The following is a 25,328-nucleotide window of genomic DNA, read 5'->3' as shown; positions in this document are numbered from 1 at the left end:
CAGGGTTGCAACATAAGATCCATTTCCTACTATGGATTTCACCCAGAAAGTTTACAAACATGATATCAAAGGATGAGTAGAATTCGAAGTGGCAGGAAAGGGGAGAATACACCAAACAAAAAATCTTACCACATTTTGGTCAATAAACTTCTATAGATGACTCCCCCCACAGCCTATTTCATTCTGCCCACCTACCCCTTCCAACCTCCACTACTGCAAGCAACCCCAACAAGCAGAAATCAGTATTTCAATTACATATCTCTAACCCTTTGAATAGTGAGTTTTTTTCATGCTCACTGACCCCTGGGAGTGAGTTTTTTTCCAAAAATGAAATTAGTTCCAGTAACAGTCTTATTAACTTAAAAACATGTTTGTTTGATAATCAATTTATGGAAACAAGAAGAACATACATTTGCCTTTTTTTAATGTTGCCATACACATTTTTAAAATAAAAATTTCTGTATGAGCGTACCCTGGATGGTCAGGAGGCACAAGGACATACATGAACACTTGTACTACTCAAAGGGTTAGTGACTGTTTGGCTTTCCAAGGGATTATTCGCTTTTAAAATGGGTCATACAAGGTGACCCTGGTTTACACATTCATTTGATTGACACCCACTTTTTTTTCAGAATATCAAGAATACAGAATATGCAGGGTTGCTGCAATTTGTTTATATTGTGTAACAAACCTAATGTTAAACATGACCCTTGAAACTGTCTCCATATCTTTCCAGTCAGAACACTGTGATGATATAGTAAGTGTCACTATAGTTCCACTTTGAAGAAACATGGTTTAAATAAGGCTTTGACCCATCAAGTAGTTTTTCTTTACATAAAACCTAAAATGTTCTTCAAAATAACTACCTCAGTTAAAAAAATTCTAGTAATTATCTAGAAATGACATAACTCTAAACAAATTCTGGTTTCACTGATCAAATTAGATCATGACAGGCTCTGGTCTCTCATTCTCTGTTCCCTGTCCCTTTCTTGGTCTGAAAATTAGTTACAGCTAGGAACCAAAAATTTAGAATATAACTTAAAACTTGAAGCACAAATCCATTAACTAAATCAGACCACTTGGAATTAGAAAATTTTAAAATTCATTTTCAAAAAGTGAATACCGAAAACTTTTTGGAATATGAAGTCAATTATTACAAATGTATCCCATCAGAAATAGTTTTTTACGCTATAAACCCCATAACAACTTGGATTCCGATTTAGCATATCTAAAAAAAGAGCCCTTAGGAGACTGAACATAAGAGATAGGGAATATAATTAAAATGAACATAAAAGAAAATTTTTTACAAAGCAAATTAGGTATGCAAATATATAGCCCCAAAAATGTCTCTGAATGGGAACACTTCAGCCATTAGTTGACATTCAGTAGCTGTACAGTGGATGGAGACAGTTCACCATTTAAGGCATCTGAGGGAACAGCATCTGCAAAGGCAAAAACTACATCCCCTCAAAAAAAATTTTTTTGGTTTACTCTTATGACTCTAACCTGGGGTTTGCAAATTTAAAAAACATGTTTCTACTCACCCCCCCCCTTTACTCAAAATGAAGACAATCAGATCTTTCCCCCTCAAAAGGATGTTCAAAACTCTTTCACAAGAGAAGTGAACATTTTTAAGGACTTTCCACATTAGTCATTATAAGCCATATTTGAAACATTGTGGTTCAAAGCATGTTTCAGAATTGTCCTAAAAATTCCACTCTCCTTACCAATTTATGTACATTTAAGGTTAAAAAATTTTTTCACATAGTGCATTGTATTTGGTTTATGGAAACACAAAACTCCAAAGCCAGGTTTCGCCAGTCCAATAGTTGGAAGACCATTACAAAATCTATTAAACCATCTCAGAAAGCAAAATAGGAAAGTTGACTTTGTATTTAGGGCCATATACTCAGCACCACCGATTACTAATCAGGTGATGAGTCGCTGAGGTTCCCCCTCCCTTTTTGACTCTATATCTCTATATCTGATCCCCAGGAAGCCAGAGCTCACCTCTTTCCAGGATCAAGTCTAAAGTACACATTTCACCAACAAAGGGAGATAGTCAATACTTATCAAGTAGTTTTAGGAAGATAGAAAAATGAAACACTGGGGACAAAGAGCTTTAAACTTTTAATATTTTTATTCTACATAGCCTATAAAGTTCCTGTACAATTTGTGACACCCATAAAACGTACTGTAAAAAATAATTTCAAAGTGTAATGGAAAGCCACATGAATTTAACACGACCAAAGAAGAGGGCATAAAATGAGTATAAAGGACTACCCCATGGCTGTCAGTGCTTTTCACATAGATACACACACACACACACACACACACACACACACACACACACACGAAGCTTTTTGTCCACTATCTGGCCACATCAAATCCTTCTGCAACTTTGCGTCTGTATAATCATAATGGGTTCTTTAACTTGCACTCCCTGCACAACTGTGTCTGCCCCTTGTTCTAAGGACACACAGATATTCCTCCTTCTAACACAGTTCCCGCGTCAAAGAAGAGGGCAATGAGTCCACGGCCTTCGGGGCTCCTGGCTCCCTCCTCCGGGGCCCCAACAAGCCTTGCTGCTGAGACTGGAACTCACCATTCTCGACCAAATGTGGCTCGCCCTGGCCACAAGGAGGGCGGCACGTGCGGGGAGCCGTGGCCCGGCCCGGTCGTCCGTCGCGCGGCGAAGGGCACAGGACAGCGCGGCCCTAGCAGCCTCTGACCTCCACCGGGGCCGCGGGGAGCCGTCGGCGGCCATACTGACCCCGGCGCCCGGGTGTGCGGGGACCGGAAGCCTCCGCAGTGCGCCCTTCCGCCTCCACAACGGGGGCGCCGGGCCTGGGGCACCCCCGGGGCCGAGCCCATGCCCTTCTCCTTCAGTTCCCCTTCGCATCCTCCCCTGCAGGCGAGAGCAGGCCCGCCGGGCCTAGTGCGGGGACAGGAGCCTGGATCTTGGGCCGACCCTGCCCGCGCTCGGCCGGGGCTGGGGCCGCAGGCCGGCGAGGTCGCCTGGTCGAGAACACCCGAGGGTCCGACCGACCGCCGCTCGTCCCCGCGGCCTCCCCACCCCCCACTCGTCCTGGAATCAATAGTGGCCGCTGATTTTCCCCAACAATCGCAGCTGTCTAATTCGTCAGTGAATAATGAAATCAGAAGCGGCCCGGCCTGCCTGAGCAGGGCCCGCTTTGGCGTCGGAAACCGGGGGGCTCCCGGTTCTCCATCCCATCAACCGGGGGCCCGGCCGAGAGTCGGGAGGGCCGACGGGACCAGGCCTTGCCCGGGGCCCGCGCTGGGGGAGAGGGGGCCGGGGGACTCGGGTGTGGGGAGCCGGCGGGGCTGGCCTGAGGGGAGGAGGCGACCGGGACCCAGCGGGGCGCTCCCACGCGGCGCCGTTGCCAGGTCAGCAGTTTCCCTCCATTTTGGTGCTCAGTCCAGATCCCTCGCCTGCCCCTCGGCGCCGCGCGTGGGGCTGCGGTTTCGGTTCGGTGCGGGCGCCCTCCTGGCGCTGACTCGGCGCAGGGAGAGGGAGTCCTCACTCGGGAGGCGATCTGCCTTTGAGGAAGATGGAGAGGAGCAGAGAGAAGCGCCTAGAAACGGCATTGATTTAGACATCAATCCTGGCCGGGTCCCTCCGCCTCCCGAGCCCCAGGCCCGCGCAGCCCCCTCCTCGACCCGCGGCGCGGCGCAGGCCGCGGGGCCGCCCGGCTCGGCGGGGCCGGGAGAGCGCGACGCGGGCAGCTCGAGGGCGCGGGCGGCCGGGGGAGCCGCTTGCAGCCTCCGCGCGGCCTCCCCACGCCCGCGGCCTCGACGCCAACAGGTCTCCTTCCCGAGAAAGGAGCGCCACGGGCACGCTCTCCCCGCCCCGGCGGCGGGGCGCCCTCGGAGCCCGGTTCTCTAGAAGCCGCCAAACCACCTGTGCCCGGGCCTGGTTCGAAGGGCCCTCAGGGACCGTGTCCCGCTCCGCGAATGACCGCAGCCCACACGGTTACCAAACGGCCGCCTCAACCCTGCGGTCGGCCAGAAACGCTTTTGCTTACACGTTTGGGAGCAAAATATATATATATATATAAAATAATATATATATATATAAAAATATATATATATTTTTTTTTATTTTAAAATCCCGAAAAGTGATATCGAAGCGATTTTCCAAAGAAAATGCTCCCAACATTATCTGAATGTGTTCTTTTTAATCGTGTTACTCCACTGAAAGATCAGCTCAGACTCCCTTGGTTATTTAATATGTTTGGGAACTGATACGAAGGAATCTAAAAAATATATCATGCAATTTTATGTTTTTAAAAAGGAAATGGTCCGATTTGCATAAATATTTTAAATTCCTCTGTTAGTTTTCTCAGTTTCGAATATAAATACTACACTTTGAAATCGGAAATACTATTTCTCGAGTTTAAAATCCGGCGAACTTTTTTTTTAAATACCGCATTTTTTTAAATCCCATGGTATTAGACAATTGAAATTATACAAAAATATTTGTAAATTCTCCTATTTTCATAGAGAGAAGGAAGTCCCAGGTATTAATGCCTCAACAATATTGACTTCTCAATCAAAAGTGGTTATGTCCAGAGAAAATAAATGACCGTTTTAAGAAGGTCATACCTAAGAAACGACGCCCATACTTCGTGTCTCAGCAACTTGGAAACGGCCCCACCCTCAGTGCCTTTTCTCGGCAACTTTCGCCTCGCCTTTGAGAGGACAACAAAAAGATTTCACGCACAACTTGATGTGAACAAAGGGACACCACGCCAGTTTATCTTTCGCGGGGTGACAACTGGAGGAGAGAACTTTATTCTAAGCCCTAAGCACACTGGAATTGTGTTTTCGGAAATCCACTGTGAAGAAGAAAAGTGCGACTGCAGACGAAGTCTACGGGGCTCTGGGGGAGACGAGTCCTGGAAACAGGAACCGAAAACCCATGAAAAGAAAATTCATCAGCATTCTCAGGCTTTAAGAGCTTTCTTAAGTTGCTTTTCTTTTTCTTTTTCTTTTTTTTAATGCCAAGTTATTTTAGAGAAAAAAGCTATTTTTGCGAGAAGTTGTGCTGGTGGCTCCCCGCCACCACCCAAAAAAAACCCTCTCATCTTCACAGGTTCGAACCTTCAAATTCCCTTCAACTTTTTAAATTTGATGTTTCCGAAAGAGTCAAGTGACGTCTCTCAGCTGCTTCTGTCGTGATCGCAGCCGCGGAAACAAAACCGGAAAAGGGACCCCAGAGGAGGTTCTGTGATGGGCCCCAAATTCGGGCTGCAGTCCCGACACCCGGACCGGCGACAGTGGCCTCCTGTCCAGACCCAGAGGCCCGGCGCCCACTCCTGTCCAGACCCAGAGGCCCGGCGCCCACTCCTGTCCAGACCCAGAGGCCCGGCGCCCACTCCTGTCCAGACCCAGAGGCCCGGCGCCCACTCCTGTCCAGACCCAGAGGCCCGGCGCCCACTCCTGTCCAGACCCAGAGGCCCGGCGCCCACTCCTGTCCCAGCTCCGCCCGCGGAGGAGCCGGGGCCCAGAGCGAGCGGGCGGGAGAAGGGCCGGGACGCGTGCTGGTGTGAGGGGTCCCCGAAGGCGCCAGACTCCAGCCGGCGCGGGGGCGGTCGGGGTCGGCCGGCCCAGGCCCCGGCTGTCTCTGAAACCGGGCGGGCGCCCCTCCGCGTGGCTCCGCGGTGCCGCCACCCCTCGGCCTCCGGCCGCGGAGCAGGTGTCAGCACTCTGGGGAGGGTCTTCCCCCCTCCCCCGCCCCGACTGCCCACTCCACGCGCGCGGACTCCTGAGGCTGTGGCGCGTTTTGCCCCGGCCGAGCCGCCCCGCTGGGTGACCCCTCAGCCCCACTCCTGTTTTCAGTCCAGGCGCTGGACTCGGGGCGTCGAGAGAGTGCTCCCGGGCGGGCAGGCTCCCGTGGGCTCCTGCTCTCTGCCCAGCAGGCCCGCTCCGCCCGGGAGAACTCGGGGAGCAAACTCTGCTCTCCTGCACCCAGCGCCGAGTGACTTTCGTCGGCCACAGAGTTAAGGGCGGCCAGTCTCCTGCCCGCTCTGCCACATAACCTGGCATTTTCAGTTTTAACAACACCCTCACGGAGGACAGGAAAGGACCGTTTTGGCCTCACCATCAGGACAACTTTTTTTGTTGTTGTTTTTTAACTTTCCCAGATACAAATAGAGCCAAAGGTGTCAGCGAACATCTGAGCTGAGAGGCCGGAGGGAGTTCGTGGGGTTTCGGTTTAAGTTTTCTCTCCCTGTGCTCAACTAGCCTGAGCTTTCAAACAGGGAAACTGGAGCTAATGGAGATGTCAACAGCCGCAATTCCGAAGGCTCCTTTTCCGCCACCAGCACCCACCGTCCATCTGCAAGTGTAATCACAGGGACTTTCCGTGTCTTCATCACCAGGGACTCCGGAAAAGGGGGAGAAAATTCTGGGCCGCTAAAAAGCACTCTCTATTATCACTTCCTATTTGTGTACAGCAACATAAGAATTTCTCCCTCCTCTTCGAATTCCCCCACAATATTTAAACAGCATTTGTTGTCTGATTCATAGAAACGCTTGAGGCCTTTCTGGAAAACCATTACCATTGAATGGCTAGAAAATTGCTCTCCTTCCTTTAAAAAGAGGGGGGTTGGGGGAGGCGCAGCAGCAGCAGCTACGACAGACAACAAAAACTTTCTCCTGCATAATCCTGGCTCACGGAATCACAAAGAAAAGATATTGACTTACCCCTGAACGGATGATGTGTTTGATAAGGAGGGTACTTTTTTGAAGATTTCTGTTCAGGAGCTGCACAGACAGCTGCAATTCATGGGCGACGCTGATTGCCAGAAACGCTATAGATTGGCATGGGGTCTGCAGCTCACAGATCCTGATCAATACCCCTACACTCACACGCCAGATGGTTTGGGGAAGGACAAAAATAAAATAGTCCAAATCAACCCACCATTATGTCTTTTTGTATTGCTCTGATAAACCTAGCTGTAACACAAATGTGTTCTGTTCAACACAAGCCCTGCTTCAGCATTTTGAACATTGAGTAGAAATCAGCAGAGCCCTCTGCTTCCTGGGACTTGGGTTGTGGTTACTGTTGTTTGGTGAAAACAAAGCTGTTGGGCCCCTTCTCCAGACTAGGTTTATTTGTGGTCTGTTTATTTTGTGTGTGTGAATAATTTATAGGATCTCTGTTTTAATTGAATGTCCACTGCTTTCTCCCTCTCAGAGCCTAAAAACAATTGAATGTGAAAACACATCTGAAAAGCTCTGACAGTAAAAATATCCAGTCTTTTTCTGCAATTGCTCAGTCAAGTTCAGATTGTTTTCTTTCACAGAACAATAGCTTACATTTGTTGTCAAAGCTGCATTTTATTTACAGGCTTCTTCTGACCCATTTAAGTGTCTGATCTTGAAGAAAATCAGACCTGTGGACCTGGCACACCAATAAATGGGTATGTATCCTGCTTCTGATATAATGGCTGGTGCAACTACTTGTCCGGATTCTAACAGGCATGAACCAGCTCTCTTGCTATTGCATTTCTGTATAGTCTATTTGTGAATCAAATGCCAAGGGGTAAGAAGAACAAGAGTGTAACTTCAATTTAAAAGAAATTTCTGAGACGCAGAACTTGTAAAGATTAATGTATGTTTCCTAGACAAGGGGCAGTTAGAAAGCAACCTTTCCTTTTTATTATTTTTTTAAGAACGATAAAGACACATCAAAGATATTTCAAAACATATTAGAAAACCTTATTAGTGCTGACATTCTTAGAATTAACTTCAAGTAGAAACTAAATATTTTTTTCCTTTTTAGAAAGGGAAAAGGAAATGAAAACCTAATTCAGTAAAAATTGGGATGATGACTAAATATGCACATTAATTTTTCTTTTAAGTGGGTTTTGGGTTGAAATATAAAATCTCAAACGACCATTAGAAAAACGTGAAAAATCTGCTTTAATCTAGCCCAATGAAATTATACACAAAGAAGCCAATACTATTTCATGATTTCCCCGAGATCACCAATATTGATCGAGGGAAGGGGGAGCTATGGTGGGAGAGAAAGGGAGGAAAAAGGCAGGAGGAGGGAGCCAGGCAGCAAGGATATGTAACTCACCTTTCAACTCCCCAGCACATGACTGCTCCCAGGCACACCGAAATGCAATTCCCAGGCGATTTATCTTGGTTGCCTGGTAAATGAGTTGATCATTTTGAAAAATTATTTAAATGGCAATTTATATATTTAGTTTTCCATATAGAGGCAGTGGCTATCGATGTTCCAGCCTGCGGTCACTAGCCTGAAGCCAGGGCAGAGGAGGCTTCGTTCAGGACTAGGGCACACCAGACAGGCTCCTGCCCCAGCCTTGCTCCTCTGCTGTCCTATTTCAATCTTGAGCCAACAAGACATTGCACTCTTGTTAACTTTTGTTCAATTGGGTGCGTATTTCCAATATTAACTGTTTCAAATTATCCCAAGTGCCCAGATGCCATATATAAGGTGGGTAGTGGAAGGAGAGATAGTAGGACAGGCTGAGGGGAAGAGGAAAGGCAGAGAGACAGCAAGGTGAGTTATTTTACCTATCCAGTGTTGGGACGTCAGAGATGTGAACATCCAGAAAAGTACCCTTAGTAATGCAGGGAATTGTCCACTTTCTTACTCAGGCTTTGGCATCACAGAGAATCAGCTATTTGAAAAAATACTTGGCAAGGTATTGTCCAGAACTCAATAGTAAACCTATGAATAACGTCACTGTACACTTCATGTAACAGGATGATGTGGAAGAGGGTGGGTTTGGGGGACTCTGCAGCTAGAAAAGAGGAGGACAGCTGTAAAAAGGTCAGAGAGACTAAGAACTATTTTCAAACCTTTCTCAAATGCCTGGAAGGCACATACAGTATTCCAGGCTGTGTCCTTGTTTTCTTATCAAGTTTTCTATAACAGCTGGAAGTGGTTGGAGGGGGCTGTCTTAAGGCGACCCCCTGCTCTTCTTTTGACAGCTGATCAAAAGAAAATAGGTCACGCTTCTCAAACTTATGTCCACCCTGTCCTTAATTACTGTCTCTTTAAACAAAGGCAACATCTGCGCAACCTCAGCTAGCTTGAATCTTCGGAGGCAAACAGAGCGCAACCTGCTTTGGAAGAATCTGTTACTTTTATGGCTTTCAACGTCGAATGGCTATCTTCAACTACCTCTCCACCCCCTACCCGGGCGGCAGAAATCTCCACATTCTCTCTAACCTGCTCCACTCCTAGTCCCTGTCAGGGGTTACTGAACAACGGAAATTCTAGATAAAAGAAGATGTACTTTTTAAAGCTGTGGCTCAGCAGCGTCCTAGAACTCGCCAGAGCTCTAGTCTGTTCAGAAATAAGGTTTGGATATGTCAATGTCTGCCCAAGGCTTCCTGGCATCTATCCACAGCCGTAACCCGGGCGTTCTCCCGGGATTCGAGAGAAGAGTATGTGTGTGTGTGTGTGTGTGTGTGTGCTTGGGAAAGATCGACAGGCGATGTCCTGGACGGTTTACACACTCCCTGCCCCCAGAAGTTTGCTCACTATAGGCAGCAGCAACAATCCTGCCGGAACGACTCCCCCTCACCGGCCCCAACACCACTACCGCCTATTCTTTCCAAGTATCTAATGAGGCAAGCGTTTGGTCACCTTGAAACCGCAGCTTCTGGAGTTCTAGTTTTGTTTAGCAATCTAGCAGGGCCCTTCTGAAGCCTCATAACTGGGAGATTTATGGGTTCGCCGGCTAATTAAATGAAGTCATTGTGTTAACTTTGCATGCATTACCTTGGCCCGACCCGCCTGTGGGCTTGCGTCCGCCGGCGGCGGCTCACAGGCAGCTAGGGCTCCGGAGTTCCTCTTGCCCAGTAGATTCTGCAGGTCTCCGTCTCGGGAATTTACCCTGCATTAGAATACATTGGCGCCTGCATTTTAAACGGCTAACAACTACTAGTTCCCAGCTAGGGATGCTTGGGAAGTGGCTTGCCAGGAGATGTGTGTTTGTTTTTACACCGGTTTGTAGCGGAATCTTTTCCTCTCAGCTTCCAAGCTTCGAGAAAAGGCGAAGGGGCTGAAGCAATGCCCTTTTCCCCCAGATCGCAGCTGCTTCGGAGGGATACAGCACCGCATCTTTAACGCAATTTCTGTCCCCCACTCGCACTCTCGCCTCCTTCCCTCCCTCTCTCTACCCCTTTTTCCTCTCCCTCCCTCTCCTTGACGTTTCATTCTAGTGGCAGGAGAGGAAAAAGGCACAGAACCGTCAGCCAAACATGAAACGCGCTGCCCCGCCCCCTCCTAGGCCATTGGTAGATGTGCGCAGGAGGCCCGCCCTCCGAGCCAGCCGTGACCTCGGAATGGCTGTTCGCGGCGCTTATCGGGCGCTGCCCCGCCCCGGGCCCGGGAGGGTAGGTTGGCTGCCCCGGCCAGCGGCAGAACCCTTCTGGACAGCTCCCGTTCACCTAAACAGAAGACGTCGGCGCCGAAGCGGGCTGGGACATGGCTAGGCAGCGCGCCGGCCCGAGCGGTGGGGCTCGGTGATCCCTCCCTCCCTCCCCGCCCCCTCTCCTCTCCCTCACGCACGCCCCGCCGCCCCCGCCCCCACCCCGGGCGCGCCCGCCTGCAGCCCGGGGCGCACACCGCACGCACGGCCCCTTCCACACACTCAAGCACTCCCGCGGCCGAGCTCCGCCACGCGCGCCTTGCCAGCCTGCCGGCCGCCCCCGTCGCCCCCGTGCCCCGATGGACTGAATGAAGGCTGCCTACACCGCCTATCGATGCCTCACCAAAGAACTAGAAGGCTGCGCCATGAACCCGGAGCTGACAATGGAAAGTCTGGGCACTTTACACGGGCCGGCCGGCGGCGGCAGCGGCGGGGGCGGCGGCGGGGGCGGCGGGGGCGGCGGCGGGGGCCCGGGCCATGAGCAAGAGCTGCTGGCCAGCCCCAGCCCCCACCACGCTGGCCGCGGCGCCGCTGGCTCACTGCGGGGCCCGCCGCCGCCGCCAGCGGCTCACCAGGAGCTGGGCACGGCGGCAGCGGCGGCCGCGGCGGCGTCGCGCTCGGCCATGGTCACTAGCATGGCCTCGATCCTGGACGGCGGCGACTACCGGCCCGAGCTCTCCATCCCGCTGCATCACGCCATGAGCATGTCCTGCGACTCGTCCCCGCCCGGGATGGGCATGAGCAACACCTACACCACGTTGACGCCGCTCCAGCCGCTGCCGCCCATCTCCACCGTGTCGGACAAGTTCCACCACCCGCACCCGCACCACCACCCGCACCACCATCACCACCACCACCACCAGCGCCTGTCGGGCAACGTCAGCGGCAGCTTCACCCTCATGCGCGATGAGCGCGGGCTCCCGGCCATGAACAACCTGTACAGCCCCTACAAGGAGATGCCCGGCATGGGCCAGAGCCTGTCCCCGCTGGCCGCCACGCCGCTGGGCAACGGGCTGGGTGGCCTCCACAACGCGCAGCAGAGCCTGCCCAACTACGGGCCGCCGGGCCACGACAAGATGCTCAGCCCCAACTTCGACACGCACCACACTGCCATGCTGACCCGCGGGGAGCAGCACCTGTCCCGGGGCTTGGGCACGCCGCCCGCGGCCATGATGTCGCACCTCAACGGTCTGCACCATCCAGGTCACGCACAGTCCCACGGGCCGGTGCTGGCACCCAGTCGCGAGCGCCCGCCTTCGTCTTCGTCGGGCTCGCAGGTGGCCACGTCCGGGCAGCTGGAGGAGATCAACACCAAAGAGGTGGCCCAGCGCATCACCGCCGAGTTGAAGCGCTACAGCATTCCGCAGGCGATCTTCGCGCAGAGGGTGCTGTGCCGGTCTCAGGGGACTCTCTCCGACCTGCTCCGGAACCCCAAGCCGTGGAGTAAACTCAAGTCTGGCAGGGAGACCTTCCGCAGGATGTGGAAGTGGCTGCAGGAGCCGGAGTTCCAGCGCATGTCCGCCTTACGCCTGGCAGGTAAGCCCAGAGGGTCGCCCGGAGCCAGGCTGCTCGGGAGAGGAGGGCTCCGCGGTGCTCGGGGCCCCGGGTCAACGCGCCTGGCATTTCTTTCTGTTTCCTCCTGCGCTCCCCTACACACTTCTTATTTCTTCTCGACCTCATTTTTATTCCTCCATTTCCTCTTCTTTCTGTTCGCCTTTTTCCTATCTTCTCTTTTTACTTCTCTTCCTCCTAGTCCACTAGCTTTCATCGATGAACTCTCTCTCACACATCCGCCCTCCCCACAATGTGCCAACTTTGTCCTCTATTTCCGAGGCAGAATGGGGTGCTTGGTGTCTGCTAGGAGCCCTCTCTTTCCAGGACTCAGAGAGACCAGGTATACCCTTATTCAAAAACCCTGTGCACTTGAACTCTTACTTAGACAATACATTTCAGTTTTCCAGGCTGCCTAGACTCCCTATATGGGGGCAGTTGAGGGGCTTTGCTCTTCAGAAGAGAAGATCTGTCTGTTCTCCTACCCACCGTATCAGGCAAACTTATCTGGTCATTGGCAGGAGTCACAACCTTGCCCGCTCAGGAACGGGTGGCCAGGTTAAAAAGTGTTTCCTGAGCCCTTCTCTGGCCTTGGTGATGACACAGGGACTTTGTGACCCAAAGAGCTGGCTTGGGGCAGCTCTTGTGTCACTGTCCACAGCCAGGGGAGAGTGCAAGGACGAAGGTGGGGAGTGCCACACATTCACCTCTGGGAGGACGTGGGGAAGAGAAACTAAGAATGGGGAACGCTGTGCCTAGCTTGCCAGCAGCCCTTGCTCCACTCCGAGCGCATTTGCCTTTGCCGAGGTTTGTCTGGGCTCGAAGAAAGGCTAGGCGCTCGCGGGAAGAGGCGCTGAAAAATTAAGATGCAGGTTAGTTAATGCATCTTGGCCACTGGCTGCAGGCTCCGCCTTTGCATTAAGCGGACGCTGATTGTGCGGGTAGCGCGGTGGCGGGGAGGGCCGGCGGCCGGCGGGAGGGGAAGAGTTGACGCGCTGGTTACATTGTTCTGAAGCAGGCTTGGCTCTTTGTGCCTCCTCTAGCGGCAGAGCCGCGAGGTACAGCCCTCTATTGTTCTAGGAGCAGAGACACCTCCTGCGTGGGCGGCGGGGTCTGTAAAGAAAAACGCAGCAGTGGCTGCGAGTGGCACACAGTTGCGCGCTTTTGTGCGCACAGACCCAGTGCAGTGCGCGTGGCGATTGCGCTTTCCCCAGGTTCCAGCCGCTGGCCCAAAGGGGCTAAGTGTCCAGGCACCCCATTGGGGAGGACCCGCTGTATCCTACTGCAAACCGGGTTGGGCAGCTTCTCTTGGATTGGGGCGATCTCTCGGGATCGGCGGGCCACCAGGGAGACACGTCCTGGTAGCAGTGATTTACACAGGCGAGGATAGTGGGACGCCCGAGGTTTTGAGCCGACAGCACACAACGCGCTTCCGGAGTAGAGAGCTTTGGCTTCCTCTCCCTGCCCGCGGGCTTTCCTCGCACCGCTGAGCCTAGCTTATGGGGTGCACTCTACCGACATCTGACAAGATTGTAGGTGTGACAGGCAGTCTTTTCATTCAGGCTTGGGGAGGGAGTGTTTCCGATCTGACCACCTCAGCCTTTGCCGGCTGTTGGAGGATTCCTACTACCAGTCGCCCTGTAGTGTTGTTGATCTGAGAAGGTAAAGAAACCTAGCTTTACCCCGAAGAGCTTCCTCAAATTGGTGAACTCCAAGTACTTTTTCGCTTGGATTTAGGAATCTACTTTAGTTCTCTCCTTTAGCTTACCCTTCTTCTTGTTGTTGTACATTTTTCTCTGATTTGCTGTTGGTTCCTAGCAAATATTAAGCAGTGAATAGTAGGGGTGAGAAATAAATTAGAGGTTTACTGACAATTCCCAACAGTGTGGTTCCCTTTTGTTTTAGACACTTCTAACCCCACCCCGTGAGCGCAATGTCTAGCACGTGCTGGCTTCCTGAACACAGACAGGCAGAAGGAACTTGGCAGCTAGTCTTTGGGGGGTACAGTTAAAGGCAGAATGACAGCTATTATACTCCAGCCCATCTCAGAGCGCTGCCGCCCCCTCACGCCAGTCATGCGAAGGACAGCGGTAAAAAAATGTTTAAATGTGCCTTCCTGCCGGGGTATCTGAAAGTAATGCTTTTCCTGTTAGCCCATCTCAGCTTTTACTATAACCCCAAGCACGGCTGGGTTGAAGTTTAAGTGTGGCATTCCCTGGGATCACCATTTCCAACACACATGGGGTTAGTCGCAGGCCATCCTGTCCCTCTCCGGGGCTTTTTGGAGGAAGAATGCTGAAATGGCCTCTGAGAGAGACTGAAAGCCTCCTTCAGCAAGCGGGAAATTCCTGCTAAGGACCCCGCTTTGCTCAAGCATTCAAATGTGTGTCTGTTTTATTACCCCAAGTTGAAAAGGGACAAGAGCTTTAGCCTTTTTATCTGGCCATTTTATCAGCAACTACAAGCGTGTTGAGTGTTATTGTTACATAGAAGGCTTTTCAGTTTGGGGTCAGTGGATCAGTCTCTTCAGACTCTGACGCAGAAGCTGGCGTAGGTAAGTAGATATTATGTACTCAGGAGCGCTAGGGGACAGGAGCAAATGGAGAAGAAAAGCGGCGGCCTTCCTCCCAGGAGTATCGACCCACTGATCCTTAGGAGTCCCCAGTGGGATGTTGCTGAGGACCCACACCCTTAGGCTCAGGCTCCAGGGTCAAACAATCCTAGCAGCTCCACGGGGCTGCTGGGCCTATCTCCCAGTCCCTAGCCTCCAGGAAGTGGTGCCCCCCAAAACCAGGCCCAGGCCTCTTTTTTTCTTTTCTTCTCTTTCTCTCTCTCTCTCATTCTTTTTTTCTTTCTTTCTCCTTTTGGTTTTCTTTTCTCTTTCTCATTTTCAGTCCCTCTGGGTCTTGCCAAAGGCCCAAGCCAGCAGGGGTTTGAGGGATCTCAGGATTAGAATGTCTGACCTGGGCCATCACCTGCACACCTCACCCTTAGGTGAAGTACACACTGTCACAACAGAACCAGGTCCTTCCTCTCCCCCCTGCCCACCTCCTTGGTGTCTCCCCAGCCCAGGTAGCATTTGAAGGTAGAAGGGAGAAGATGTCGGGAAACTCAGTTTGCCCAGCCTCAGTTTGAGGCAGCAAGTGTTTTTGTAACTGCGCTCAGACGGGTCTCTTCAGCGGTTTCCCAAGTCTGGCTCCCGCGGGGCAGTTTTTATTAACTGGGCTAGAGGCTGCGAGGACCAACTGCCATGGACTCGAGAACCAACATTCTCCAGGTATGGGCCCAAGAAAAGCCTCGGAAGCAAGCAGAAACAGGAACAAAGAGGGAGACAACCGTGGCAAGAACCTGGCCGGGCACCCTGAAGAGGAAAATCAGGCCTCAGCGGCAGCATGGTTTTCTCTGCCGCCAAAACAGAGGAGCGTCCTCAACAACATCACCTGTAACCCGAGCTCCCCGAGTGGTCTGCTGGGAACCTGCCTCCGTCCCTGCTAGGGACAGACACTGGCCCTCTTCAGGCAACAACCCCCAGTTGCCAATCTGGGACCACAGCAGACCGCCCTTAACCCACCTGCCAAGATGTCACCAGGGCCACCTGAGTCCCGCAGCCACAGAGCATGGCAGGGCAGTGTTTAGTGGCTCCTGCCCGGAGCGGTGCTGTCTTCGGCTTTGCAGGCAGACGGACAGGTCCTAAACCAAGGGGTGAGGGCCGGGCGTCATTGGCAGACCTTCTTCTCCCCCGGTACCCCCTCCCACTCTCCAGTGCAACCTCCTACCCCCGAGGCGCCCTGCCCATCTCAGCCCATCTCTGGCTGCAGTTTTGTTCAGGATACTGGCCCTAGAGGCCGCAGGCAACCCACGTCTGTGCGGAACACGCGATATTTTCGCCTGCTGGCTGGTCCGATTAATAATTGAAGAGCTCTCGCTACTGTCCTTGCTTGGTCAAGCCCCGAGTGCCTGGAGAACACCTCCCCAACGCGCATTAGGGTGGGCGGGCGCACCAAGGAGGCAGGACGAGGGAGGGTAGTGAAGCTACGCTCCAGAAGTAGCCCAGGCTGCCTGGCGCCCTTGACACGAGAGGCTGCGCATTTATTTTTATTCCAGGCTTTCCACCGTGTGGTTATGTCACTTTCTCAAACAAATGTGTATATGGAGGGAGATCGATGCTGATAATGTTTAGAAGATTAAAAGAGCATTAATGCTGGCAACAATAACGTAAACGTGTGGACCCAGATTTCATTGATCTGGAACCTGATCCGGCGCGTTTCCAGTAAGCCCGACGGCACGCTCTTCCCAGCAGAGCGCGCTCTCCAGTTCCCCGGCTCCCGGCACTCCCGCCGGGCCGCTTCCCAGCTCCAGGGGGGTTTGGGGGGTGGCCGCAGCTCCTCCCCCGCGTGGCCCCAGCCTGCCCTTTTCTACCTTAGGCTTTCTCTTTGTCACTCTGCGGCCTGTTTACTTCCGCAACCCTGTAGGTGCGCAAACACACCACTTTCAGCATTCCCGCCGCGGTGGGCTCTGCAGGTGGCTGGGTGGAAAGGCGTTGCGAGGCCCCTGCTGGTGCTCTCCCGGCTCTCTCCCATCTTTGGGGAGCTCTCCCCCTGCCACCACCGCCCCCAACCCCCGTCTGCTCGCCCCACATCTGGTCCATCAGGACCTGGGGCAACTTCTTTCCTCCATCAAAACCATCCAAGAAATTCGGTCACCCTCTTGCTATGCGGAACCACCAAGCCCTACTTTGAAAGTGATGTCCCTAAAGCTGCCTGCTAACCGCGCAGCGTGGATCCCCTCCCGTCCTCGACTGTTCTCATTAAGAGAGAGTTCATTCGCATTAAATGTTCCACCTTGCAGTCATTCTGCACAGGTATATTATTTGGACAATTAAATGCAGCCCGAGTGACAAAGACCGGGGCTTCATTCCTCAGAATTGTCTGGCATGCGTGCAGCAGACTAACTGAGCCAGCCAGGGAAGAATCTTGTTTCCTACTTGGGCCGGGGAAGGAAGGTATGAAAACTAGACTGGGGGACCCTCCTCCTCCCCCCACCTCCCCTCTCCCCAGCTGAAAGCCCCGGGGGTTCTCGAGGCTGGTAGGGAGGCTTGCCCTGGGTCACCAGCACTGACTAGAGGGAAAGAACATCTGAGCTCCGCCTCCGTCAGTGCGGGAGACCTCCACACACTGCCAACCTCTCCCTTGCCAACTGGGGCTTCTCCTCCCAGAAGGAACAGTAAGGTGAATTTGGAAAGAAGGAAAGAGGTGAGCCAGTAGTAGGACGAGAGGAGAGCTTAATCTGTTTTTTTCTTTTTCTTTCTTTCTTTCTTTCTTTCTTTCTTTTTTTTTTTTGAAATCATAACTCCAATTAGAGAAAGCTAACTAAGCTTTTCCTTCTAGAGAAGGTCTCAGTCTGGAAGGAAAGGAATGGTTTCCTTCCTTCTCCAGGAGTGAGATGAGAAAAAGAAGGAAGGAAGGGTGTGTGTGTATCTTGCATTGTTCTGCTTTGAAGTGTAGCAAAGGGTCAGGGTTTGTTTGTTTGTGTCCTCCCCAGATGGGGATCATCTTCCCACCAGTAATATTTGCTAAAGAACGGAGCTTTGATGTAGCTCCTTGATAACTAGTCAGAATGTGCCCTTACCCCCACCCCTGAAACCTACAGTGAACTAGGTAGGTCAGATAGTCAGTAGTCAGATAGGAAACTAAGGGTGGATGGTTTCCTTCCGGTTAGGAAGACAACTGGCCCCTCCCTACATGCCCCACCCACATAAAGGGCCTCCACATTCTCCTCCAAGGGCAGAATGGCATTTTGTAGAGTAGGTAGGTTTAGACTCTTCCCCAGCCCCATCCCCACCTTAAAATCTCCAAACAGTGAACAGTGTGAGAACCTTGGGGAACGGTGAGGGTGAGACGGGGAAAACCGATCTGCCCAGATTCTCGTGTCTGCGGGAGGAGAGCTGCCCCATTCCCCTCTTGAGCCAGAGGCAGCAGGGCCCCAGCGGTCGGCTTACCTTCCCCAGTTCCCAGCCTGAGCCCTGAGAGACTGAGAGCCAGCTTCTCTTGCTGTCTTCAACCCAAAAGTTTATTTTAGGGTCACCTGTTGGTTATCTAGCAGTTAGAACCTTTTTTCTAAAGGAATATCAGAGGAAGGGAGGGTCGAGTTCTCAGGATGAGAGTTCTGGACCCTTCCATGGTATGTCTGGTGATGGGTTGGCAGACACTATCTTCATGAAAACTGGTATCCTGTAGGAGGAATCCCTGGAGGGATGAAATCCTCAGAGGAGAAGCAGAAAGATTTCGTTTCTGGGTCCCTGCCAAAGGAAGGGAACTGAGGAGGGAATTAAATAGAAATAATTGCCTGGATAAAGGGCCCTGGGGAAAGGGTAAACATTGAGACACCCTGGACATTTGGCTTCATCTAAGACCCTCTGGACTATACTTACCCCTGACTACTCAGAGGCCCTTTTTCTTTCCTGACCTGGAGAAAGTCGTTTCATCCCAGGGGACACTTTTCTCTGAGGCCAGAGACCGTGCTAGGAAGCCCAGGGGGGCCATTGGTGCTGTAAGGTGCAGAGACTGATCCAGCCAGGCTGGGGGCCCAGCGGCACCCTTCATCACCCAGTCTGCCCCCCTCACCGTGTTAGTGACTTTGGGAAAGGCTTTTTAATTTTGTACCTCACTCAGGACAAAGACTTGGGGAAAATGTGCACAGGGTTTTGAAGGGGGAGGAAGGGAAGACGGAGGGAGGTTGACTGGGTACCTCAGCCTGACCAGGTGCAGACGGGCAAGGCACAGAGGTAGGCTCCGGCTGTGCCCTAGTCTAGGAATGGAGGAGCAGCATTCCTAGAAGCTGTGGACATTTCTTGTGAAAAACTGTCCCAGAGAGATGGAGCGAAAAATGAAAAAAGAGAAAAAAACCTAATGAACAGCAGTGTAGTGATGGGGTGCTGGAGGAGGATGTGGGGATAAGTAGTGGTGGAGGAGACGGGATTGGGGCGGTGAACTCAATACAGAGTGCAGACGACGTGTGGGGGAATTATGCACCTGAACCTGCCGAATTTTGTGAATCAGTGCCACCCCCATCAATTAAATAAGAAGGAAAAAGAAAGAGATCCTGTCCCTCACAAATTGCCCCGGAGGGAAAGGAGGCTGTGCATTCCACCTTGATGCCTCTCTCGCCATTTAAAGATCCATTACTCTTCGGTAGAAAGCAGACTTTGTTTGGGTTGGAAGCACACCTCCAACGTAATTTAATCAGCATTGGACTTTGGCTCATGTAATCAAATATACATATACTTTCTCCTGCAGGAAGAAAAATAATTTCTCTGTAACTGGTATTGACTTGAAGTCATGTAATCTCTGGAAAGCATCACATTTTTAAAGGGAAAGGTAAAATTAAGGGGAAAAAGAATCCACAGATTTAGTGGTTTGCCTTGTCATTACTAAGAGAGCCAGTTCCCACCTAAGAAAGGGCAGGAAGAGCATTCTAGAGCTCAAATACCGGTGCTGCTCCGATTGTAGAGATTTCATTTCAGCTCCCTCTGTGTACCTGCCTACCAAATTTATTTGGGTAGGAAACAAGGTTGACTAGCTCATCAGATCCCAGGAATTTGGGTTTTATGTTTACATTGGGTGGAGACATCCTTAGAAGAACCCGTTTCATCCATTTTTCTACCCTGTTTGGAGCGGCCATGGGCAGCAGCTGCAGCATCCCAGTGGACAGCAAGGCTCTTCATTAAGGGTGATTGGTAACCATTGCCAGCTCACTCCCCACTGCAGTCCCAGGGTTTAGCGGGTAGAGCTCTGCCCTAGAGCACTCCTCTAGAGCAAGCTTGGACTCCCCACCCCCAGGGCGAGGCTCTGGGCTTTACCCAAGTTGAGTTTGTTAGGGAATCTGTTGTAAACACAGATCCATTGATTTGCATTTGTCAGAGAGTAAAGTTAAACCAGTGAAAAGAGAAGCCCTTACCCTTTTATGCAGGGCCAGGGAAACCTTTCATATTGATCCTATTGATCCAACCTTTCCCTTTAAGGAAACCACATAGTTAAAGACCCTCGTTCAATAGATTTACCCTTCTCGCTTGTGATATTCCTTTAAGTGTTCTCATCTAGGATAGCTGGGCGTTAAGCCCACACTCCAAAGCCAACAAAAATGAAAAGAGGGTAGGAGGGGAGGGGTCAGGAGGCAGAATTGTGGGAAGTAAAATGGAATCAAACTGAAATATGTAATGATTTGATTGGGGGTGTTTTTCTCGTTCTTCTGAGAGGACATGCAGGGGTAAGGATAAAATGGTTGCATTTAGCATCTCTTTTTTTCCCCCCACCAAAGAAAACCTGTTTATATGCTATGCTAGAGTAGCAATGTCTCAGGAACATCATTTTCTACTGTAAAATTATTTCAGTCAGTCCACTAGCTTGGTTCATTTAAGCTGGTTCATTTCAAAGCAGTAATACTTCCACAAAAATTATTTTGGTTCATTTGTAGCAAACCAGGAATAGAATTGTCCTCAGAAAATGCAATATTTTGGGCTCTGTATATGGGCATGCCCACTGAGAAGGGGCTTGGAGTTGTGTGTTCTGTTGGAAGTGGGTAGATACTAGGCCCAGAGTAAGGTACAACTTACAGAGCAGCATGGATGGAATAGCAACTGCAAAATATTGCTCAGTATCACTCATGTTTGCAGTATAAAAATGAAAGTTTCCTCTGTTACCAGAATTGTTGGCATGATTCATTTTATTTCTTCCCTGACCGTTTGGTTCTGTAAATAGCAGCCATTTGCGATTTTTTTTCCAACACAGTACATGGGCTGTTCCTAATTGGCTAGCTCTTGGGTTGTGTTCAGACATTCATGTTTGTTTTGTGTGATTGAAAAATATTAATGATTTCTTAGGTGAGCTAATGTATTTATCTGTTGAGTGAGTTCAAAGGGCAGAGTTCAGCTTTGGTTCAGGAAGCAGTGAGCTCTCCAAGCTGTGTTGAACTAGGACCAGTCCCTTAAAATATCACACTCAGCAAACATACAATTTCAGTGTCCTCATCCTGGAGTTTGATGTGAGAGGCACAGATCAACTTGGATTGCCTGTTTAAAACCCCAAAGCAAAGCACAGCAACTGCAACAAAACCCTTGAGTCCCCCTCAGGGAAGAAGAGTTTCCTCATTGGCTAATTGTTTTATTGGTAGCACTGACCCGAAGAGCAGCTGCAAGGGCCTGGATGAAGCCTGAGCCCTCAGAATAATGTGCTCCATTAGAACAAGGCAAGGCATTTTTGTTTACTCAATTGGATCGCCCTGCAAAGTGCCATTAACCCCAGCCCAACCACGCCAGTGCTGGAAAGCCAAAGGTCACCCCAGTCAGGCTGTAGGCACAGCTAGCTCTGCCCCATAGCAGGGACGGAGCATCCTGCTGGCACTGCCCTCCCCAGACTTGACCCACCAGGGTGGGACCCTCTGGGCTTTGACCAAAGCAAGAAATTGCACAATTTGTTTACATTTCCCAATTGCTGAATCATGTTATTGATGATTAAACAGTTTTGATCTGAGCACCATCAATCACACCAAAAAAAAAAAAAAAATCCTCCTACTGACCCTCTCTTTTCTATTTATGTTCTCCTCATTACAGTAAACAAAATTGTGCAAACGGTGCTTTTTAGCAGGAATATAGTCTGGGTAAGTGCTTGGAGCAAGAGGAAGACAGACCTCCAAACAGGGGTGGGGGGTTGTTTAGCAGAAAGGTTTGAGGCGGAGCCAGCAAGCGTTCCAGGCTTCCACGGAGAGCACCTTGGGCTTGAGTGCCACCTGCTGGGAGTCTCACTGCAGTGACCTTGCGCCTCCCACAGGCCCGGGCCCCTTCCTTCACTTTGTTCCTAGATCTGGGTCCCCGCTCCTCGTCTTCTTCTTGACCATTGCCTGTATTTTCCTAGACATTTCTTCAGGGACTTATTCCTGGCCCTTTGGGACTCTAATAACCTCTGCCTCGTCTCATTCATTGCTGAGGAGAAATCAGCGGTTCACGGTGGGCGAGGAGGTAATAGTCTCCTGCTTGGATGCAAAGTGCTTGGGAAAGGAGGGGCAGAGAAAGCAAAAATGTCTGTGGGAGAGGAGAGGAATGGTTGCGTGTGTAAGAGAAATGGTTCAGTTGATGCGAGTGGGGGCCGTGCCAACTGGAAGATGCTCTGCGAAGGTAAAATCTTGTCCAGAGGTGGGGGACGGGGAGGACATCCGGAAAGAGATATGCCAAAGCAGCGAGGCAAGGGTGGGCTCTGTGAAACGCTCTGGCAAGAGAAAAAGTGAACCAGCCATTTTGCAGTTGCAAAGAAGTTAGCCAACGAACTAGACTTGGAGCCAGAGTGGGGAGCTGGCTGCAGTTCCGTGGGCGGCAGCCGTTTCCAGACTCGCCTCGCACGGATCCGAGCCCAGGGCCGCTGGTCTCGGAGTGCCTTGTGGGTAGGTTGCCGCTTCCACGCCTGGGCGCGGGCTTCAGCACCAGGAACAGCGCCACGGGGGGCGCCCAGAGCCACGCGCCCGAACCAGCTCTGTCTGAGCCAGTTTCTCTCCCTACCCCAGAGAAGGCGGAGGGGCCGCCCCTCTGTGGGTTTCAATCCCCGCAGGACCCGGATCAAGAGCTCCCGCTTTGAAAATCTCAGCGCGTCCAGGACAGAACAGGGCCTTGGGTTTTCCTCACGCACCCCGTGGCTTCTCTGTAGGAGATCAGCGATAACAAAGGGAGAGGAGGAGATGTTGAAGACAGGACAAAAGATGCTAAAGGACGCTTTCCTTGCAAAGAGGAAGAACATTACCTCTGCAGCGGGGTGGGAGGGGCTTGAACTATTTTTCACTGTGTCCGCCTTCTGCAGGCACTGATGACTGCCACTCTCAACACGACATTTCAGATTTAGAATTTCCTCTCAAGGTTTGCAGTCTGATTGCCCCGCACACAGGTGTACACAAGTGGGTGCTTTCTCCCCCACCCCACCCCAGCCTCCATGCTTCTGATTTTTAAAAACATGGCTTCCATTATATTAAACAATACTCTCACTTTGTATCAGCAGAATGCTGCAGGGAGAGCCAGCTATGGGGACATCACCACCCCCAATAAATGGAGAAACTGGGTTTGATTTATTAAGAGTCATCCTGATGGGGTTCTCTTCAGAAAGTAACTGTCCATGGCTTGTTTGAGTCAATGGCTGTCGCTTTCCCCAGGCCACACAATGGGGTCCTATGGCCCTGGCCAGGGTGAGGGTTGACATTAGGCACTGACCCCTGACTCTGGCTGCTTGGCTTAGTGTTTTTATTCCAGAGAAAAGAGGTATGTGGGTCCTTTTGGCCTATGGTTGGGCACAACCTACATCTTTTCGGGTTTCTAGTAAAATGGATCCTGCTTTCCCGAAGAGAATTAAAATGTAAAACTCTTGCTTTGTTTCAAGAAATTTTATGCTTCAAACAGAATTTATTGCTAAAGGGAAGTGGAGTACAGGAACAGACAAGTGTGTCCCTTTTAAAAGAAAGTCAAGGGCATGATAAATGAGATTTTCTTACCTGTGACAATTCATCTTTAAATTCCAAGTGGCTCATGGATGAAAGGAAGAAAAAATCCAGTCCAAACAAAACTAATCTGGTAGAGCATTGATTCTCAGTGTTGAAAAAATAATCTTCTGTGTTTAAATATGTAACATTTTTGCTCTAAAAGTGAACAGGAACATTTTGCAGGGACACATTTGCATCAGATCTAAGAATTGATTTTAGATCTATTTGATAGACACTGACAAAAGCAGATTCTTCAAGCTCTGTGATCTTTGAATTTGCAAACATGTATTTCTTAATAATTGTTGAGTTACACTATCAAAATCTTTTTCCAGTAAAACTGGATTTGAGAGAGGAAGCAAAGTCCTTTTTTTAAAGCCTGTTTTATATGCATCTTATTAAAAAAAAATAAGGTAATCCATAGACACAGACAACTAAATCTGACCACATTGCACCCATATTTAAAATTCTTGGTTAGTTCCCTGTGTCCACTGGCAGAAGGTCAGGTCCCTTAGTAGAGCCTACCAGCCCTGTGTGGACTGACTTCTTATCTCCAGCCTCCTCTCACATCGCTCTGCCCATTCTCTCTGTGCTCCCAAGTCCTCCCCTCCAACTCCCCAAATACAGCAGGCCAGTCCTTTGGCCTAGAACGCTTTTTCCCACATTCAAACACCTTAGCTGTCCTTACTCCTCGGCTCATACGTTGTCCTCTGCCCTGTCCGTGCCTTTGCATGCTGTTTCTCCCACTGGAGTGCCTCACCACAGCTGTCTCTCTAGGTCGTTTCCTTCTGGACGCCTCAAACCCTCCTTCTCTGAATCTTCCAGCTGACTCAAGCTCACTGTTTTCTCTCCCTTTCCTGGACTGTGGTTGCATCATCTGTTCCAAAACACATAGCTGCTTCTTAGCTGTGGTCCTACTCCACTCTCTATGTCCTGTGTCTCCCTTTCCTGTGGCTCTTTCCTTGTGCCTCCCACATCTGCTGGTCCATGTCTGACCCCATCGTAGGTGTTTCTTTTTAAGATTTTATTTATTTATTTTAGAGAGAGGAGAGAGACAGAGAGAAGGGGGGAGGAGCATGAAGCATCAACTCCCATATGTGCCTTGACAACCAGGTAAACCTGGGGTTTTGAACCGCTGGCCTCAGCGTTCCAGGTCAATGCTTTATTCACTGCACCACTACAGGTCAGGCGTAGACATCTTTTACAGCGAGTCATTAGATGTTCTCCTGCCTATCTTTATAGAATCTACTGATTTCAGTCTCACTCTGGGGGGATGGGTTGTATATGTGTACTTATGTCTGGCATTCTTTTCTAGCCTCTCCTTTTTGAAAAGGGATAGTCTTTCCTATAAATGTTTTTGTTCATTGGCAGAAATACTTTTGCTAACATAATATAAACCAAAAATGAATTCCTGTGCTAATCAGAAATGAGACATACACTTAATATGGATAAGATAGTGTTCACGGTGGCTTGGTTAATGACAAAGTTTGTTTGCTTCCACCCAAAGTCAACAATGTTACCCACTTTAGAACAGTTGAGCCTTCAAACACATTAGCAAATCAGAGGGACTAATTTCCCCTTTTAAGTGATTTTAATTATCAGTAAAGTAAATTTGCATGTAAATGGTCCATACTTGATATATGGCAAATTCTTAGATTGTCGTTTACTTAAATTTACCTGTAAAGAAAAAAACTGGAGATCAACACCTTATATTGATTGATATATGTATTTATTGTCTTCCTTTCTCATTTCTTTATCTTTTGGCAAATGAGTACATAAACAAAGTTACTTGAGATTCTTGAGACCCAATAGTTCAAAATATTTCAGGGA

At 50.4% G+C, this 25,328-nt stretch overlaps 2 protein-coding genes across 4 annotated transcripts in view; one reads left to right on the top strand and one right to left on the bottom strand.

Annotated features, from left to right (window-relative positions):
- Nucleotides 1–3,068, bottom strand: part of LOC136315196 (uncharacterized) — a 184,547-nt gene extending 181,479 nt beyond the window's left edge. For all 3 annotated transcript variants that reach the window (XM_066246545.1, XM_066246548.1, XM_066246546.1), the window contains exon 1: nt 2,606–3,068. In XM_066246545.1, the coding sequence (XP_066102642.1) occupies nt 2,606–2,902 (297 nt within the window). In that variant the 5' untranslated portion in view covers nt 2,903–3,068. The remainder of the gene's footprint in view (nt 1–2,605) is intronic.
- A 7,598-nt stretch (nt 3,069–10,666) lies between these two features.
- Nucleotides 10,667–25,328, top strand: part of ONECUT2 (one cut homeobox 2) — a 53,455-nt gene continuing 38,793 nt past the window's right edge. Inside the window, exon 1 of the mRNA XM_066247585.1 lies at nt 10,667–11,975. Coding sequence (XP_066103682.1) covers nt 10,748–11,975 — 1,228 coding nt within the window. The 5' untranslated portion in view covers nt 10,667–10,747. The remainder of the gene's footprint in view (nt 11,976–25,328) is intronic.

The sequence above is a fragment of the Saccopteryx bilineata genome, chromosome 11, assembly GCF_036850765.1.
Source record: "Saccopteryx bilineata isolate mSacBil1 chromosome 11, mSacBil1_pri_phased_curated, whole genome shotgun sequence".
Lineage (NCBI taxonomy): Eukaryota > Metazoa > Chordata > Mammalia > Chiroptera > Emballonuridae > Saccopteryx > Saccopteryx bilineata.
Note: the sequence above shows the minus strand (reverse complement) of the source record. Positions and strands in the feature narration are given on the sequence as shown.